Below are 16,708 nucleotides of genomic sequence, written 5' to 3'. Positions count from 1 at the left end.
ATTCCCGGAGTTTAGCGACTTTTATCAGATGTAGTCGCTCAATCTGCCGGTGCTTCGGACACCGGGCTCTGACCGACTTTCGGCGTCTCTGAGCTCAGGCTGGGGTGATTTTTATTTTCTTTTTTGTGATGACAGTAACGCCTGTATAAGTGCCAAAACAGTCGTTCTGTTTCATAAAATAAACGTTTGTAACAATAAATAAATTCACATAAAAAAATATATATATCTGCAGCCTCAGTGCGCGTGACGTCACGCAGCGCGGAGAAAGACGTGTCTTGCGTCCGAATCGCCAAGAGAATCAGTGACTATATAGTGACTATATAGTGACTATATAGTGACTATATAGTGACTATATAGTGCGGGCCTATGTAGTGAATGAGGGTTAGGGACGAGGGTGGACATTCGGACACAGCCTGAGAGATAAATATAATATAGCATTGATTATTTTTGCTTTTCTGACACTTCTTTGTCGGAGGTTCCCCTGTTTGCCCCGGGCCCCTGTAGGCTCTGACTCGCCCCTGCTCAGCCTTCAGTCCAGAGTCACTGGCTCGAAGTCTGTTTGCAACATGACGAGGTCTGAACTCGGACTGAACCAGGTTTATACGAGAACTACAAAGGACTTTATTTCTGAACTCAGGTTGACTCATGAGTGAACAAGACTAAACAAAACCCAAACTCTTTGGAAACCAGGGGGCGTCGCTGATCCACAGGATTCAGCCGAGCCGTCAGAGTTTCCTCAGAGCGGGGAGTCCCACTGTTGTGTCTGCTCCCGCTAATGTGTCCGATAAGAGGCTGATACGGCAGATACAGCTCCGAAAGGGAAAGCCAGAAGAGCCACATGTGGTGAGAGACGTTTACCAACAACCACAGATCGTTGTGACACTGCGGAGCTGCAGCAGCGCTACAGCCAACACCATAAGGACGTTTAGGAAACATTAGAGCAGCGTTTCTCAACAGTTTCAGCTCAGATACCGAGTCAAAGAGACAGAGAGGCTTCATATTCAAGACAAACAGAATAAAAACAACGCTCCCCATAACCGAGGGAGAGACATCCATACAGGCAGAGGTTAGACATTTTGAATATGATGTAAATGGTCTCAACTTATAAAGCCTTTCCTTCCAGGCCCCCCTCCCTCTCATCCACACTGGTCACTCGTGCTGAGGAGAAGGTGAGTGGCTCCAGGACCCGGAGGCGTGATGACCCTTCTCACCCTGGACACGGACCGTTCACCCTCTCCCCTCAGGCAGGAGGTTACGGTCCACACAGACTCAGAGATCCTGGTTTTTCCCTCCACCATCAGACTCATGACTGTCTGGTTCGTCCACACTCGTACCTGCTCTTAAAGGAACAGGCCAGTGATCTTCCAGACTGGGATCTGTTCTTACCTGAGCTTAGACGAGTTGATGTGTACCTGTCTGCTCAGTTACGCAAAACGAACAAAGATGTTGTTTGCATTTGGACTGTGAAGTGACCGCGCTCTTCCACGGGCACAAAGACCAGACAGGTGCACAAAGACCAGACAGGTACACATCAACTCGTCTAAGCTCAGGTAAGATCAGGAGGAACACTGGCCTGTTCCTTTAACACCTGCACCTGCACATCTGTAAATACACTCACTCTTCTTCTGCGTCCAATAGACCATTCCGGGCTTAGGTGGAGGCAGGAAGTTAGACTCCTATCTATTTCCATTGGAGCTGTTGTCATGGTAACAATAAACAAATGTTTAACTGTTTTTGGAAATATCAAATAAACCTTATTTTATCGTCTACAATGTCGTTCCTCTTGGTCTTAAGCCACAACAGGACCACATGTTTTAGTTGCAGTTTTACACTTTTAATCACTGGTTTTAGTTTAATCTTATTTCTCTTGATCACAGATGTTGTCACTGATGATGTCAGCAGTTAAAGGGTCTATAGTTGCAGTCTTTAGTATAGTTTAAATGTAAACTATGATACGCATGCCCTTACAGTCTTATAAGTAAGGATTAAACACCTGGGAGCTGCATTAGACGGTTCTAACGCCCGACACAGTGTTGTTCCTCCTGCATTATAACGTCTAACGCGGCTCCTCGTTGTTTAATCCGCTTATACCAGGGTCCCACAAACCTAACATTTATAATAAATGTGTTTTTCATTGACTAAACTCCCTAAATCTGCCAGACTACGGGACTATTTTGTGTGGGTTATTAGCCGGTCACTGAAGGCTGGTCTCAGAGCGAGTCATTCTCCGCAGCTATTACGAGGATCTCAGTCAGGCTCAACGACACAACATCAGCACAGAATCACAACACAACAGGACTAACCCGGAAACACTTTTCCCTGGAAGGAAACACCGATATGCGCCACTCGTGGGCACCAGTTATTCATACCGCCTTTGCTCTGCCCAATCCCGTCAGACCTTGGAAGCTAAGCAGGGAAGGGCCTGGTCGGTGCTTGGATGGGAGACCGTTTGGTAACACCAGGAAGCCTAGTGAATGTAATGAGTGAGTGAGTGGTGGTGGTCGGAGGGGCCGATGGCGCAGACTGGTTGCCTCGCTTCCGTCAGTCTACCCCAGGGCAGCTGTGGCTACAATAGCAGCTTACCACCACCAGGTATGGAGTGAATGAATCATGCAATGTAAAGCGTCTTTGAGTGTCCAGAAAAGCGCTGTATGACACCAATGCATTATTATTATTATTTCACTTTTACGCTGTTTAACCTGAAGCTAAAGCTAGCTAGCTCAACCAGCTCACCTGTTTATGGAAACAGCTGCGGTGGAGTCGCTCACACCTGGGCCCCCCCAACTCAAACTTTTATGTTTGACTTTACTAATCCAGACAAAGATGCTTCAATGCAGGATCATTTTATGTACGTCTGAAAATGATGAATAGCCTTAACCGTTTCCAATAGAAATGTAAAGCTCATATGTTATTAACAGTAGCTAACCTAGCTGCTCACTCTCCTCTACAAACATTTAGCAAACACTAAATCCATCTCATACGTTCCTGTCAGTCACTAATTACGCCTTTATCTGACTCAGCTGTGTCATGCGTTGCTATGGCGACGCCACAGCGGAGTGACATCCCAGTGATTTAACTACCGGACTACGTGTGCGGTTATACCAAAATAATGCACCAGCCAATCAGAGTCCAGTATTCACCCAGACCATGGTGTAAAGTCAAGTTATAGTTTTCCATTCATCTAAAATCACCTTTTATGTTGCACCATCGACCAAAAAACATTCCTGGCAACAAAACCCATTCTGATTCTGATTGTGATTCTGATTGTGGTAAACCGTTCAGACAGTGAGACGACTGCCACACACACACATACACACACATACACACACACACACACACACACAAACATCAGCTCATGTTTGCACATAAACAGCAGCCTCATGAACCTGTACCTGACTCAGACCGACACCAGCCACACTGAACCAAACCCGACTCAGAGCCGCTGTTCCAGAAAGTGTGAGTGAAGCCGAGCTGAGGAGAGTTTACGCAGTGGCAGTGAACGCCTCATGACTCACAGCAGCGCCTCAGGATAAAACAATCAGTGCGATTGTTGCGTCCCACATTAAAGGCGGCGTGTGGGCGGCGGCGGCGTGAGCGCCAGAGCGGCCCTGAAGGGGGAGGAGCCTCTGCCGCTCACGTGATCACAACTTTAAAACAAAACGGCCTCTCTCGGGTCGCGTTTCTCTTCTGTCCAGGATTAAGATGACTCTGGAGCCTGTGTGTGACAGATGAGGCTCAAAGAGGACCTGAACCCCTTAACTTGCACCTGAACGGACCACATTTTCTCCAGTTTGGCTTTACCCCAATCCAAAAGCTTCTGGAAAAAAGGTGTGAAAGTAGCGACAGAACTGAGATGAAAACAATGATGAAGATTTGACAAAAAAGTGAGAAAACTTTGACAAAAATGTGACAAAAAATGACCAAAAAATGACCAAAAAATGTGACAAAAAATGACCAAAAAATGACCAAAAAATGTGACAAAAATGTGACAAAAAATGACCAAAAAATGACCAAAAAATGTGACAAAAAATGACCAAAAAATGACCAAAAAATGACCAAAAAATGTGACAAAAATGTGACAAAAAATGACCAAAAAATGACCAAAAGATGTGACAAAAAATGACCAAAAAATGACCAAAAAATGTGACAAAAAATGTGACAAAAAATGTGACAAAAAATGTGACAAAAAATGTGACAAAAAATGTGACAAAAAATGTGACAACAAATTTGACAAAAAATGACCAAAAAATGACCAAAAAATGTGACAAAAAAATGTGACAAAAAATGTGACAAAAAATGACCAAAAAATGTGACAAAAAAATGACAAAGAATCTGACAAAAAATTGATTTAAAAAAATGACAAAGAAATGACTAAAAAGTTACAAAATTAGTTGAAAACCCCCCAAAAAATGGAAAAAAATCTGATGACGTGAGGAAAAAGATCCATTTAGATGAGTTTTGTAGATCTTAGCTTTCAAATGAGGCGTTACACTGGCCTACAGGTTTTGGGTAAAGCTAAACTGGAGAAAATTCTCTCGGTTCAGGCGGGGGTTAAGAGGTTAACATGGATGGATGAATGGATGGATGGGGGGCACAGTTGTTGTTATGGGGCACCTCGCTGGACTGGTGCATGGATGATGTTTTTCTTTTGTTTGTGTGGATCGTTTGTGCTGCAAACTGAAATAAAGTGAAGTGTTTGGATCAGTGTGTGTTTCAGAGAGGAGGGGGCGTGGCCTCACCGGAACAGCCCGACACAGGAGGCGCCTGAAACACCTGACCCACATTACTGCAAAAAGTATTGAACTAGATCAGTATAAACATCTCATTTTGAGCATAATAATCCAAATGTTAGTTGTTTTGACTAGTTAAGGAGTTCTCGGGCATTTGTCCTGGATTATTTCACTTGTTCTGAGATGTTTCTGACTCGTTTCGACACGTTTCGTCCTTATTTCAGGTCATTTTCTTTGCCGATGGGGAAAGAAAATTGGTCTTGTCTCATTGGCAATTTTACTTTCTTATTTCAAGCGAGATTTCCCCTAGAACTGGTCTGAAATGTCCTCAAACAAGCAAAGCAAACTCGGTCCGATCAGGAAAAGTGTCTCAATGAGTGAAAACCGCTCAAAACAAGAAACATTTCCTCAGTTCAAGTCATTTCAGCCAATGCTTGATATTTACTTTTTGTAGTGCACAGACGCCAATGACATAAAGCACTACAATACAACTATACTATACTATTACTACTAATATATCAGCTAATGATATTCAAACGCAGTCCTTCTGTCACGCGTGAGGAACGTTGAGTTTCAGTTTCAGTTTTCCTCCTGCAGCGCTGACTCTCTCTCTCTGTAAACAGGTTTCCTCCCCTGACTCACCGCGGTGCAGGGCTGTGTTTGTTGTGACTAAGTGTTTGTAAAGTCAAACTGCAGCGCGGCCAGGGGTCGGAGGTCGGAGCCCGGCGGCGCTGAGGGCACCGGCTCGTGGAAATTGTACAGGAGGGTTATTCCGGGAGCCTCACGGTTCCGAAAGGGCTCATTGTCAGAGCCGCAGATAAGAATGAGAGGGAGGAGCCGTTTACAGAGGCTCAGAATAAACTCGGGCTGAAGCGGAGTCTCTGAGGACACGTGTGTTTATGCACCAGGACTTTAACCAGAGACACTGAAGTCGAACACCAGAAAACAGAACCATCATGTGAGCTGCACGTTTACAACATCAGGTTCATCTGCAAAGACATGTGGAAAAAACTGACTTTAAAGCTTCTCCTGAAACAACAGCATCAAAACTTTAAACTCTAAAGAGAGAAGTTATGCTTTCGTTCCTGCCATCGACACTGCAGATCGATGCCGATGAGCTCACACGACATGTTTGGAATGATGTTTTTCCAAATGTCTGGTCTATAAACATGTAACATGAAACTGAAAACTGAATCAAACTTGTGGACACAACAGACGTTTATACTATTTGATTGCAAACCTTTTCTAATTTGTATTATTTGAAATGATTTATGTAAATGTATGAAGTATTTGATGTCTTTAGCTGTTGGCTCTAAGGCAGGGCCCATTTTCATCATAGCCAAAACACCAAGGGCCGAAGCTCACCATGTAGCCTAAAGTTACACATGTTTTTATTGAACAAGTGGTTGATTTGCTTTTAAGACTGAAATTATGGTCAAAACAACCCAATAATATTAACTTTAACAGACTCCAGTGTGTTTCTGTGTAGTTTCAGATGGAACATATTGAAAGAAAGTTCCCTGTAGGCTCGCGACCCACTTTTGAGTCCCCGACCCACCAGTTGAGAATCACTGTTTTACATTATATATGAGCAAGTGGGATGTTCTGCAAAGACATTTAAAACATACACTATAAAAAGACACTATTTCTTGCATTTTAGAATACTTTAACAGGTATTTGATCCATTATTTGCATAATAATATTTCTCAAAAGCATATTGGGGGCCAGAGGTTCTGCTGGAGGGCCTGACGTTGCCGACCCCTGCTCTAAGGCCTATGAACATCGGTTATTTGTAACAATGCTTCTGTCCTTTTCAAATAAACACATAAATAAAATAAATAAAAAGCCACAGCAGTTTGGTTGGTGATCAGAAATACAATGCAGAGGTTAAACTAACTCAGCGATCAGATTCTCCAGGTTCTGAGCTTCAGAGGGACAAACAGCAGGTCCACACTGACTCAGGGTCAGTCAAACTCCTGTTGAACAAACTTGTAGCTAACAGTGATGTCTCTCTGCTGCCCCGAGGCCGGGACAGTGTGGGCGGACTCGTTTAATGCCTTTCTGCAAACAGGAAGTCTGTCACTTTGGGTCCCGGTGATATCGGCTCTTTGCTGGCACTAGATCGGCCGATATTATGAATCTCTAATCAATACTATCATTGTTTTCGGCTCCGGGGACTCCCCCCTCCTCGGTCTGTTTGTGGCTCCATGTGCTGCTGTTGCTGGGCTTGTTAACAGGACTCACGTGTCCACAAATATACAGTTACCCTCACACTGAGGGAAACCGAGAGGGAGATCTGAGAAGGTGCAGGAGCTCACACTCATGAGCTCTGAGCTTCAACCTGTGAGGGAAACAGAGATCCTGAGTCTGAGGAACTCTTTCATCAGAGCTGTACTTCGTCTACAAGACCATAATCCAACCCCCTGCACATTTACAACATCGACTTTATCCCCGATCAGAAGAAACAAACAGAAGGTCCACACATATCCAGATGTTCACGTCAGTAACGTCCAGCTCTAATGTGGACAGAACACAACAGAGAACAACAGGACGACCATTAGAACCGGAACAAACCGGAACCTGAACTCCAAACTCGGACTCAGACTCAGACATGAACCAGAGGAACCGACCAGGTTTGATCAGTCCATTCATGTGTTTGAGAAGATGTTACACAAACATGACGCTGACAGGACTTCAGGACTTTACCTTGAACTCTGTCACGTCCTGTCAGCAGCTTAAAGATTTCAATTAAAATCACTGTTCGTCATTAAAGCTGCTGCTTCGCTGAAGTAAAACGATGATTCTGCGCCTTTAATGTTGGTGCAGCTCAGAGGAAACACGACTCCGGCTCCGTGTTCCCTCAGGCCCGTGCACGCCGTGATATGATCCAGAATGTGGGAGCGTCCCAGAGCCTCAGCTTCAGCTTTCACCGCCCTCCACACCTCCCCACAGGCGGGCGGACGGGCGGGACACACCGGGACAGAGCGGGACAGAGCGAGACAGAGCGGGACACACCAGGACACACCGGGAGAGACCGGGACACAGCGGGACACCACCTGCCCCTCACTCCTTTGTCCCTACCGGCATGTCACCGGCACCACCTGTTCAGATAAAGTTTTTTGGTCTTTATCCAGTCCATGTTTTTGATTCCTCTGTCCCTCCAGGTCCCACATCTCACACTGTCACTACTATCTGAGGTGCAGGTCACCCCGTCACCCTATACCACTGTCTCGACCCACAGACCCACAGACCTCCTCAGACCCACAGACCCTCAAACCTCCAGACCCACAGACCTCCTCAGACCCACAGACCCTCAAACCTCCACAGACCCACAGACCTCCTCAGACCCACAGACCCTCAAACCTCCACAGACCCACAGACCTCCTCAGACCCTCACAGACCAGAGGCTGCACGTGCTCCCAAAGGCATCCAAACAACAGTGAAGGTCAGAGGAGTTACGAAAGAGCTTTTGGGCTCGATATAAATAAACATTGCAGAGGGCGGTTCTGGAGGCCCTGGAGGCTCTGGAGGCTCTGGAGGCTCTGGAGGCTCTGCTGCAGCTCGTCATGACCGAGCTGAATGTGAAAAATCCATCAGTCAGACTCAGAGCGGAGCGCGCGGCTTCTCTCGCCTACGCAGCAGCGGCAGCGCGGCCCAGATTAAGGCCAAGTTATATAACTTAGTCCGTCTGCGCTTCAGCAGCAGCGGGAGCGGGAGGAGCGGGAGGAGCAGCGGGAGCGGGAGGAGCGGGAGGAGCAGCGGGAGCAGGGGGAGCGGGAGGAGCAGCGGGAGCAGGGGGAGCGGGAGGAGCAGCGGGAGCGGGAGGAGCGGGAGGAGCGGGAGCACCGACACACAGGCAGTTTCACTCAGAAACACGGGCTCTCCCAGTCAACGAGTTCACCTAAAGTCACGCCGACAAAACACACACGTCAGCGGCGGCGCGCGGAGGGGACGGTTTGGAGCAGAGCAGAGGCGCACAGGAGCAGACTCACACACACACACACACACACACATACACAAACACACGCACACACACACGCACACACACACTCACACCCAGAGCCTGTCATTAGTGAACTCCGGTTTGTTCCGCTGACAACGCGCCCGCGGAGCTCCTCCGTCCCGGGGCTCGGCTCGGTGTGTCGGTCTTACCTCGGGATGGTGATGCACTTGGTGTTGCCGTTCTGCGTGGTGATGGCCCGCTCCAGCTCGTCCAGTTGCCCCGTCTTCTTGAGCTTCTTCACGAGGCTCTTCACCGCCTTCTCGCACCACTTCTCCTCCTGGCCGTTCTGCTCCCCCTTCTTCCAGCCCAGCAGGCGCTTCACGATGGGGGGAGTGAAGGGCAGAATGGACATGTTTGGGAGTCCCCCTCGGGGTTTTGTAAGTCCACACACAGTCGGGGGAAAGTTGGTACAGTTTGTTCCGAGCCGCCGCAGAACGTCTCCCCCCCCGCCGCGCGCGCGCTCCCCGCAGAAACACGGCGCTTTTCAGTCCGTGGCGACGCGGCGCAGACACATCCCCGAAGTTAAACCTCAACTTGAGCGCACGGTCTGCCTGTGCCTGTGCCTGTGCCCGTGTCTGTGTGTGCGCACGGGCGGCGCAGGCTCAGCCGCAGCGCGCAGTTATCCCTCCGCCGCAGAACCTAGTCCCGTCTGCAGGGCTTCAGCGCGGATTCCTGCTGGAAAAGCCCCGGTAAAAGTCACGGTGAAGTCCGGAAAAGCCGCTCTGAGACGCGGAGAGGACGCGCACCCGCCCGTGTTCGCTCGTCCCCGCGGTGGCGCTCCCGGTGAGTCCGCCGGAGTGAAGGCTTCAGAAGTTTGTCTGCGGCGAATGCAAATCGAGGGTCCATTCAGAGGGAGAGAGAGGGGGAGAGGGGGGAGAGGGGGGGGGAGCAGCTGGGACGGACTGTGCACACATTATTATTGCACAATCCCCCGTCGGGCCGCTCCTGCTGCTGCGTCATTACGCACGCCCCGAGTCACAAACAGTGAATGAAAGTGAAGCAGAGGTTACGCAGTGTTTACTCAGGGTTTGGCACTTTAACATCGACTTTACTCAACACTGGGAAACTTGTGTCACGTGTTTCAACTCATTCCACAAAAACAGTGTTTCAGTCCGGATGAAGCTTAAAGTGATAGAAGTCTGATTTTTTTTTTTACTAATTGTTTAAAATATGTAAATCTTCCTCCTGGTCTTGCGTTATTGTTTGTAAAGTCCCTCCCCCCTGATCTCAGCGACTAATCAGAGTCGAGTCTCCTCCTGCATCGACCAATGAGACGAGCTTTCCCTGTGGACCCGCCTGTCAGGTCCAATCAGGAGAGAGTTTGATTTGATGTTGTGACATGAGTGTGAGAAGCTCTGATCACATATTTCTGTGGCTCAGGAACATAAAACGTGCCCAGAGTCGTCTCTCGAGGCTCCTGTGAGGACACGACGATCTGCAGACCTGCCTGGGCCTGCTCAGCCTCAGCTTCAGCCTCAGCCTCAGCTTCAGCCTCAGCTTCAGCCTCAGCTTCAGCTTCAGCTTCAGCCTCAGCCTCAGCCTCAGCCTCAGCCTCAGCCTCAGCCTCAGCCTCAGCTTCAGCCTCAGCCTCAGCTTCAGCTTCAGCCTCAGCTTCAGCTTCAGCCTCAGCTTCAGCCTCAGCCTCAGCCTCAGCTTCAGCTTCAGCCTCAGCTTCAGCTTCAGCCTCAGCTTCAGCTTCAGCCTCAGCCTCAGCCTCAGCCTCAGCTTCAGCTTCAGCCTCAGCCTCAGCTTCAGCTTCAGCCTCAGCCTCAGCTTCAGCTTCAGCCTCAGCCTCAGCCTCAGCCTCAGCCTCAGCCTCAGCCTCAGCTTCAGCTTCAGCCTCAGCTTCAGCTTCAGCCTCAGCCTCAGCTTCAGCTTCAGCCTCAGCCTCAGCTTCAGCTTCAGCCTCAGCCTCAGCTTCAGCCTCAGCCTCAGCCTCAGCCTCAGCCTCATCCTCAGCCTCAGCCTCAGCCTCAGCCTCACCCTCAGCCTCAGCCTCAGCCTCAGCTTCAGCCTCACCCTCAGCCTCAGCCTCAGCCTCAGCCTCAGCCTCAAACTCCAAACTCAGGCCAAACTCAGGCCAAACTCAGGCCAAACTCAGGCCAAACTCAGACCAAACTCAGGCCAAACTCAGGCCAAACTCAGGCCAAACTCAGGCCAAACTCAGGCCAAACTCAGGCCAAACTCAGGCCAAACTCAGGCCAAACTAAGGCCTAAACTCAGACCAAACTCAGGCCAAACTCAGGCCAAACTCAGGTCAAACTCAGGCCAAACTCAGGTCAAACTCAGACCAAACTCAGGCCAAACTCAGACCAAACTCAGACCAAACTCAGACCAAACTCAGGCCAAACTCAGGCCAAACTCAGGCCAAACTCAGGCCAAACTCAGGCCAAACTCAGGCCAAACTCAGGCCAAACTCAGGCCAAACTCAGGCCAAACTAAGGCCAAACTCAGGCCAAACTCAGACCAAACTCAGACCAAACTCAGGCCAAACTCAGACCCAAACTCAGACCAAACTCAGGCCAAACTCAGGCCAAACTCAGGCCAAACTCAGGCCAAACTCAGGCCAAACTCAGGCCAAACTCAGACCAAACTCAGACCAAACTCAGGCCAAACTCAGGCCAAACTCAGACGAAACTCAGGCCAAACTCAGGCCAAACTCAGACGAAACGCAGGCCAAACTCAGGCCAAACTCAGACCAAACTCAGACCAAACTCAGACCAAACTCAGGCCAAACTCAGGCCAAACTCAGGCCAAACTCAGGCCAAACTCAGGCCAAACTCAGGCCAAACTCAGGCCAAACTCAGGCCAAACTCAGACCAAACTCAGACCAAACTCAGGCCAAACTCAGGCCTAACTCAGGCCAAACTCAGGCCAAACACAGGCCAAACTCAGACCAAACTCAGGCCAAACTCAGACCAAACTCAGGCCAAACTCAGGCCAAACTCAGGCCAAACTCAGGCCAAACTCAGGCCAAACTCAGGCCAAACTCAGACCAAACTCAGACCAAACTCAGACCAAATTCAGGCCAAACTCAGGCCAAACTCAGGCCAAACTCAGACCAAACTAAGGCCAAACTCAGGCCAAACTCAGACCAAACTCAGACCAAACTCAGGCCAAACTCAGACCAAACTCAGACCAAACTCAGGCCAAACTCAGACCAAACTCAGGCCAAACTCAGGCCAAACTCAGACCAAACTCAGACAAAACTCAGGCCAAACTCAGACCAAACTCAGACCAAACTCAGGCCAAACTCAGACCAAACTCAGACAAAACTCAGGCCAAACTCAGACCAAACTCAGACCAAAGTCAGACCAAACTCAGACCAAACTCAGGCCAAACTCAGGCCAAACTCAGGCCAAACTCAGGCCAAACTCAGGCCAAACTCAGGCCAAACTCAGGCCAAACTCAGGCCAAACTCAGGACAAACTCAAACCAAACTCAGGCCAAACTCAGACCAAACTCAGGCCAAACTCAGGCCAAACTCAGGCCAAACTCAGGCCAAACTCAGGCCAAACTCAGGTCAAACTCAGACCAAACGCAGGCCAAACTCAGACCAAACTCAGGCCAAACTCAGGCCAAACTCAGACCAAACGCAGGCCAAACTCAGACCAAACGCAGGCCAAACTCAGGCCAAACTCAGACCAAACGCAGGCCAAACTCAGACCAAACTCAGACCAAACTCAGGCCAAACTCAGGCCAAACTCAGACCAAACTCAGGCCAAACTCAGGCCAAACTCAGGCCAAACTCAGACCAAACTCAGGCCAAACTCAGGCCAAACTCAGACCAAACTCAGGCCAAACTCAGGCCAAACTCAGACCAAACTCAGGCCAAACTCAGGCCAAACTCAGACCAAACTCAGGCCAAACTCAGGCCAAACTCAGACCAAACTCAGACCAAACTCAGACCAAACTCAGGCCAAACTCAGACCAAACTCAGACCAAACTCAGGCCAAACTCAGGCCAAACTCAGACCAAACTCAGGCCAAACTCAGACCAAACTCAGGCCAAACTAAGGCCTAAACTCAGACCAAACTCAGGCCAAACTCAGGCCAAACTCAGGCCAAACTCAGACCAAACTCAGACCAAACTCAGGCCAAACTCAGACCAAACTCAGACCAAACCTTTTTTCAAGAAGTGTCTACATTTGGGTAAAGTTGAACTGGAGCGACGGGTGAAGAGGTGAAGTATTTTAAGTGCTACATGACAGAGACACATTTTCTTTCTGAAATCCCCAAACCTCGACTCTCCAGGGGAAGGGGTAGAAAAGAGAAGTGAGATTGAGCCTAAAGCTCATTATGCGACGCTCGGGGCCAGATGTCCCGCTCAGAGCTTTTGTTTCCGTCTTCAAAAGGGGAGACTTTACTGCGCAGACGTTCAGAAGTCAGAGCTTCTCTCTGCACTTGAAGAAGAGCTCGTAAAAGTTTGTCGTACCCGCCCAGAACAAAAGGAGAGGCAGCACTTAGCAGTTTCTGTAAGTGACGACAGCACAGAATAACAAACCCACGCACAGACACAGAAATGGGACGCTCACTGGCCGAGGCGCTGGAGAAATGAGCAAACCAGAGGGGCCCATGTCCTGAGCAAAGCATCTGGTGAAAGTTCAGAGTTAATGAACATAAGAGTCAGATGTTTGTCTCTGTCATGTTTCTTGGGTTTTGTCCAGTGAGTGATGGACTGACCGACATGGGGTCATTCTCCAGTGGCAGATGCAGAAGTGGATCAGCAGCAGAGACATTTCAGGATTTTCTCATTTAGATTTGGAGCTTTGTTTCTCTGTTGTGGTGAATGAATGACTCTGACTTCACAAACAAGGATCTTATGAAGCTCATGGAGAAAAACCTAAGAATATTCAGTTCTGTTTCCTCATTGTATCTAACACTTATTTTCTGCATGAAACACACAAATAGAAAATCCTACAACAGGACGTCCTGGATCTGTTTTTCTCAGATTGTGTCTGAAGTGCACCTGTGATCACAGTGACTGACCTCTTTGTTCTTTCTGAAGGGCCGATCTCTCCGTCCTGGTCACGGAGACGTGTCCGAGACGTCCCCTGGAGTCAAGGCAAGGAACAGTAACTGTTTCAGCTGAGATCACATGGCTGTACCCGAATGTCCACACTATCCCCTATATAGTCACTATAGTGGTCACATGTTGTAGGGGTGTCCGAATGTCCAGAGAGAAAAAAGTAGTCCACTCGAAATTTCCCACAATGCATCTGGAAAAGTAGTGAGCATCGATGGTCACTAAACGGGTCAATATAGACCACAATGCATTGCGAGAGTCGGAGAAGAGCCTGACAGAGACAGGTCTTTGAACTAAACACGAGCTGTTTCAGTCGTGTGTTTGTATTTATAAACGGTTACGGTGAAAAGATGCTAACGTTAGCTGCTAACCTTTAGCTTGAGCTGTTAAATGACCGAGAGCTTCTTCTCAAATAATCCAAGTCATTCATGTAAAATCCATGTGAAATGTAAAGTATCTGACTCGTATTTATTTTATATTTATATATTCCACTGTCTCTGAGTTTGGTTTGTCTTTATCACAGAAATACTTTATTCCCGGAGTTTAGCGAACTTTTTGCAGATGTACACACACAGACTGCTGGTGTTCGGACACCAGGCTCTGACCGACTCTCAGCGTCTTTTTTTTCTTTTCTTTTTTTGTGATGACAGTAACGCCTGTAAAAGTGCCAAAACAGTCGTTCTGTTTCATAAAATCAACGTTTGTAACAAAAAATAAATTCAGATTAAAACATTTAAAAAACACATATCTGCAGCCGCAGCGCGCGTGACGTCACGCAGCGCGGAGAAAGTCGTGTCTTGTGTCCGAATCGCCAACCGAATCAGTGACTATATAGTGACTATATAGTGCGGGCCTATGTCGTGAATGAGGGGTCAGGGAATAGTGTGGAGATTCGGGTACAGCCATGGTCTCCGACAGGTCTCGGAGACATTGCAGGGATGTCACCGAAACGTCACAGGATGAGAACAACAAACAAGTGACTTTGCCGCAGATGCTTGAGACCACGTCGACCTCTAATGGCTCGTTTCCACCTGACAAACCCGACTCTGCTTTATCTGCATTTGATCTGTTTCCACCAGCCCAATATACTGCAAACTGGTACTTTTTTAGTACCTGCTCCATGGACACGCCCTGGTAACCATGGATACAGTATCAGTTTCCACAGAGTTATAATAATAATATTGCATTCGTTTTATATGATGCTTTTCTGGACAGTATTCATTCACTCCATACTCAGTGGTAAGCTACTATTGTTGCCACAGCTGCCCTGGGGTAGACTGACAGAAGCGAGGCAACCTGTCTGCACCATCAGCCCCTCTGACCACCAACCACTCACTCACCACATTCACCCGGCTTCCTGGCGTTACCAAACGGTCTCCCATCCAAGCACCGGCCAGGTCCTTCCTGCTGAGCCTCCGAGGTCTGACGGGATCAGGCAGAGCAAAGAAACATAAACACATAAAGAGTAATAGAAACAACTCGGACACTGTGAATGAAAATTAAATTAAAATGTTAGTTGTGGTGTAAATTCATTCCTGACTTTCCTCAGATATTTGTAGCCTCCTGATTCTTCTCAGGGACGAGTTTATTGGCAAATTTCACGACTTGCAGGTTCAGAGTCACAGAAATGCAACAAAACAAACCTGCGAGTTCATGAAATTGATGCACATGTTATATCATTATGTGCAGAGGTTTCTGAGTTTTCAATATACTAAAGGAGGACATGATACATTCTGTTCCATTACTTGAAAAAAAATCAGGTATAGTGCCTTTAAAGGTGCATTATATAGTGCCTTTAAAGGTGCATTATGTAGTGCCTTTAAAGGTGCATTATACAGTGCATTTAAAGGTGCATTATGCAATTCTCTGTGGACATAAAAGTTGACATTTTTGTGTGTTTGACCTCGTAGTATGAGTGGTCAGCACGGCCCCTTCACTCTCCATCACAGAGCTCTCTAAGAAGCTCCAGGATCAATTGTGCTGACCACTCACACCACGAGGTCAAACACACAAATATCAACTTTTATTTCCACATAAAAAGTGTTTCAGAGCTCTTGAGCCGCAGGGTAAAGGTCACGACTGACAGGATAAGGTCCCGTACGCTGGGAACCAGTCGGGATCCTCCTGGACGAGCGGGAGCCAGTGAGACGGTCAGAGCTTTCACCGCGGTCTGCAGAGGTTTGACGTCCACATGAGAAGAGTCGCACAGAGCTGTGGACGTTCACCAGGAACATCCAGACACATTCCTCTGTCTGTGCAGCACGGCTTCACCAGGAGGCGGGAGAAACCACAGCAGCCAATCACAGCAGAGAGAGAAACCACAATGACCAATCACAGCAGAGAGAGAAACCACAGCAGCCAATCACAGCAGAGAGAGAAACCACAGCAGCCAATCACAGCAGAGAGAGAGACCACAGCAGCCAATCACAGCAGAGAGAGAAACCACAGCAGCCAATCACAGGAGCGAGAGAGACCACAGCAGCCAATCACAGCAGAGAGAGAAACCACAACGACCAATCACAGCAGAGAGAGAAACCACAGCAGCCAATCACAGCAGAGAGAGAGACCACAACAACCTATCACAGCAGAGAGAGAGTAACCACAACGACCAATCACAGCAGAGAGAGAAACCACAACGACCAATCACAGCAGAGAGAGAAACCACAGCAGCCAATCACAGCAGAGAGAGAAACCACAGCAGCCAATCACAGCAGAGAGAGAAACCACAGCAGCCAATCACAGCAGAGAGAGAAACCACAACGACCAATCACAGCAGAGAGAGAAACCACAACAACCAATCACAGCAGAGAGAGAAACCACAACAACCAATCACAGCAGAGAGAGAAACCACAACAACCAATCACAGCAGAGAGAAACCACAGCAGCCAATCACAGCAGAGAGAGAAACCACAGCAGCCAATCACAGCAGAGAGAGAAACCACAACGACCA

General features: G+C 48.3%; 1 protein-coding gene across 1 annotated transcript in view; it reads right to left on the bottom strand.

Annotated features, from left to right (window-relative positions):
• The window catches only part of LOC306962078 (mothers against decapentaplegic homolog 3), a 45,324-nt gene extending 35,738 nt beyond the window's left edge, over positions 1-9,586 (bottom strand). The window contains exon 1 of the mRNA XM_079555122.1: positions 8,883-9,586. Within this exon, the coding sequence (XP_079411248.1) occupies positions 8,883-9,085 (203 nt within the window). The 5' untranslated portion in view covers positions 9,086-9,586. The remainder of the gene's footprint in view (positions 1-8,882) is intronic.
• Positions 9,587-16,708: the final 7,122 nt, after the last annotated feature.

The sequence above is a fragment of the Gobius niger genome (genome assembly GCF_951799975.1).
Source record: "Gobius niger genome assembly, chromosome: 4".
Taxonomy (NCBI): Eukaryota; Metazoa; Chordata; class Actinopteri; order Gobiiformes; family Gobiidae; genus Gobius; species Gobius niger.
This window is presented reverse-complemented; position numbering and strand designations above follow the sequence as displayed.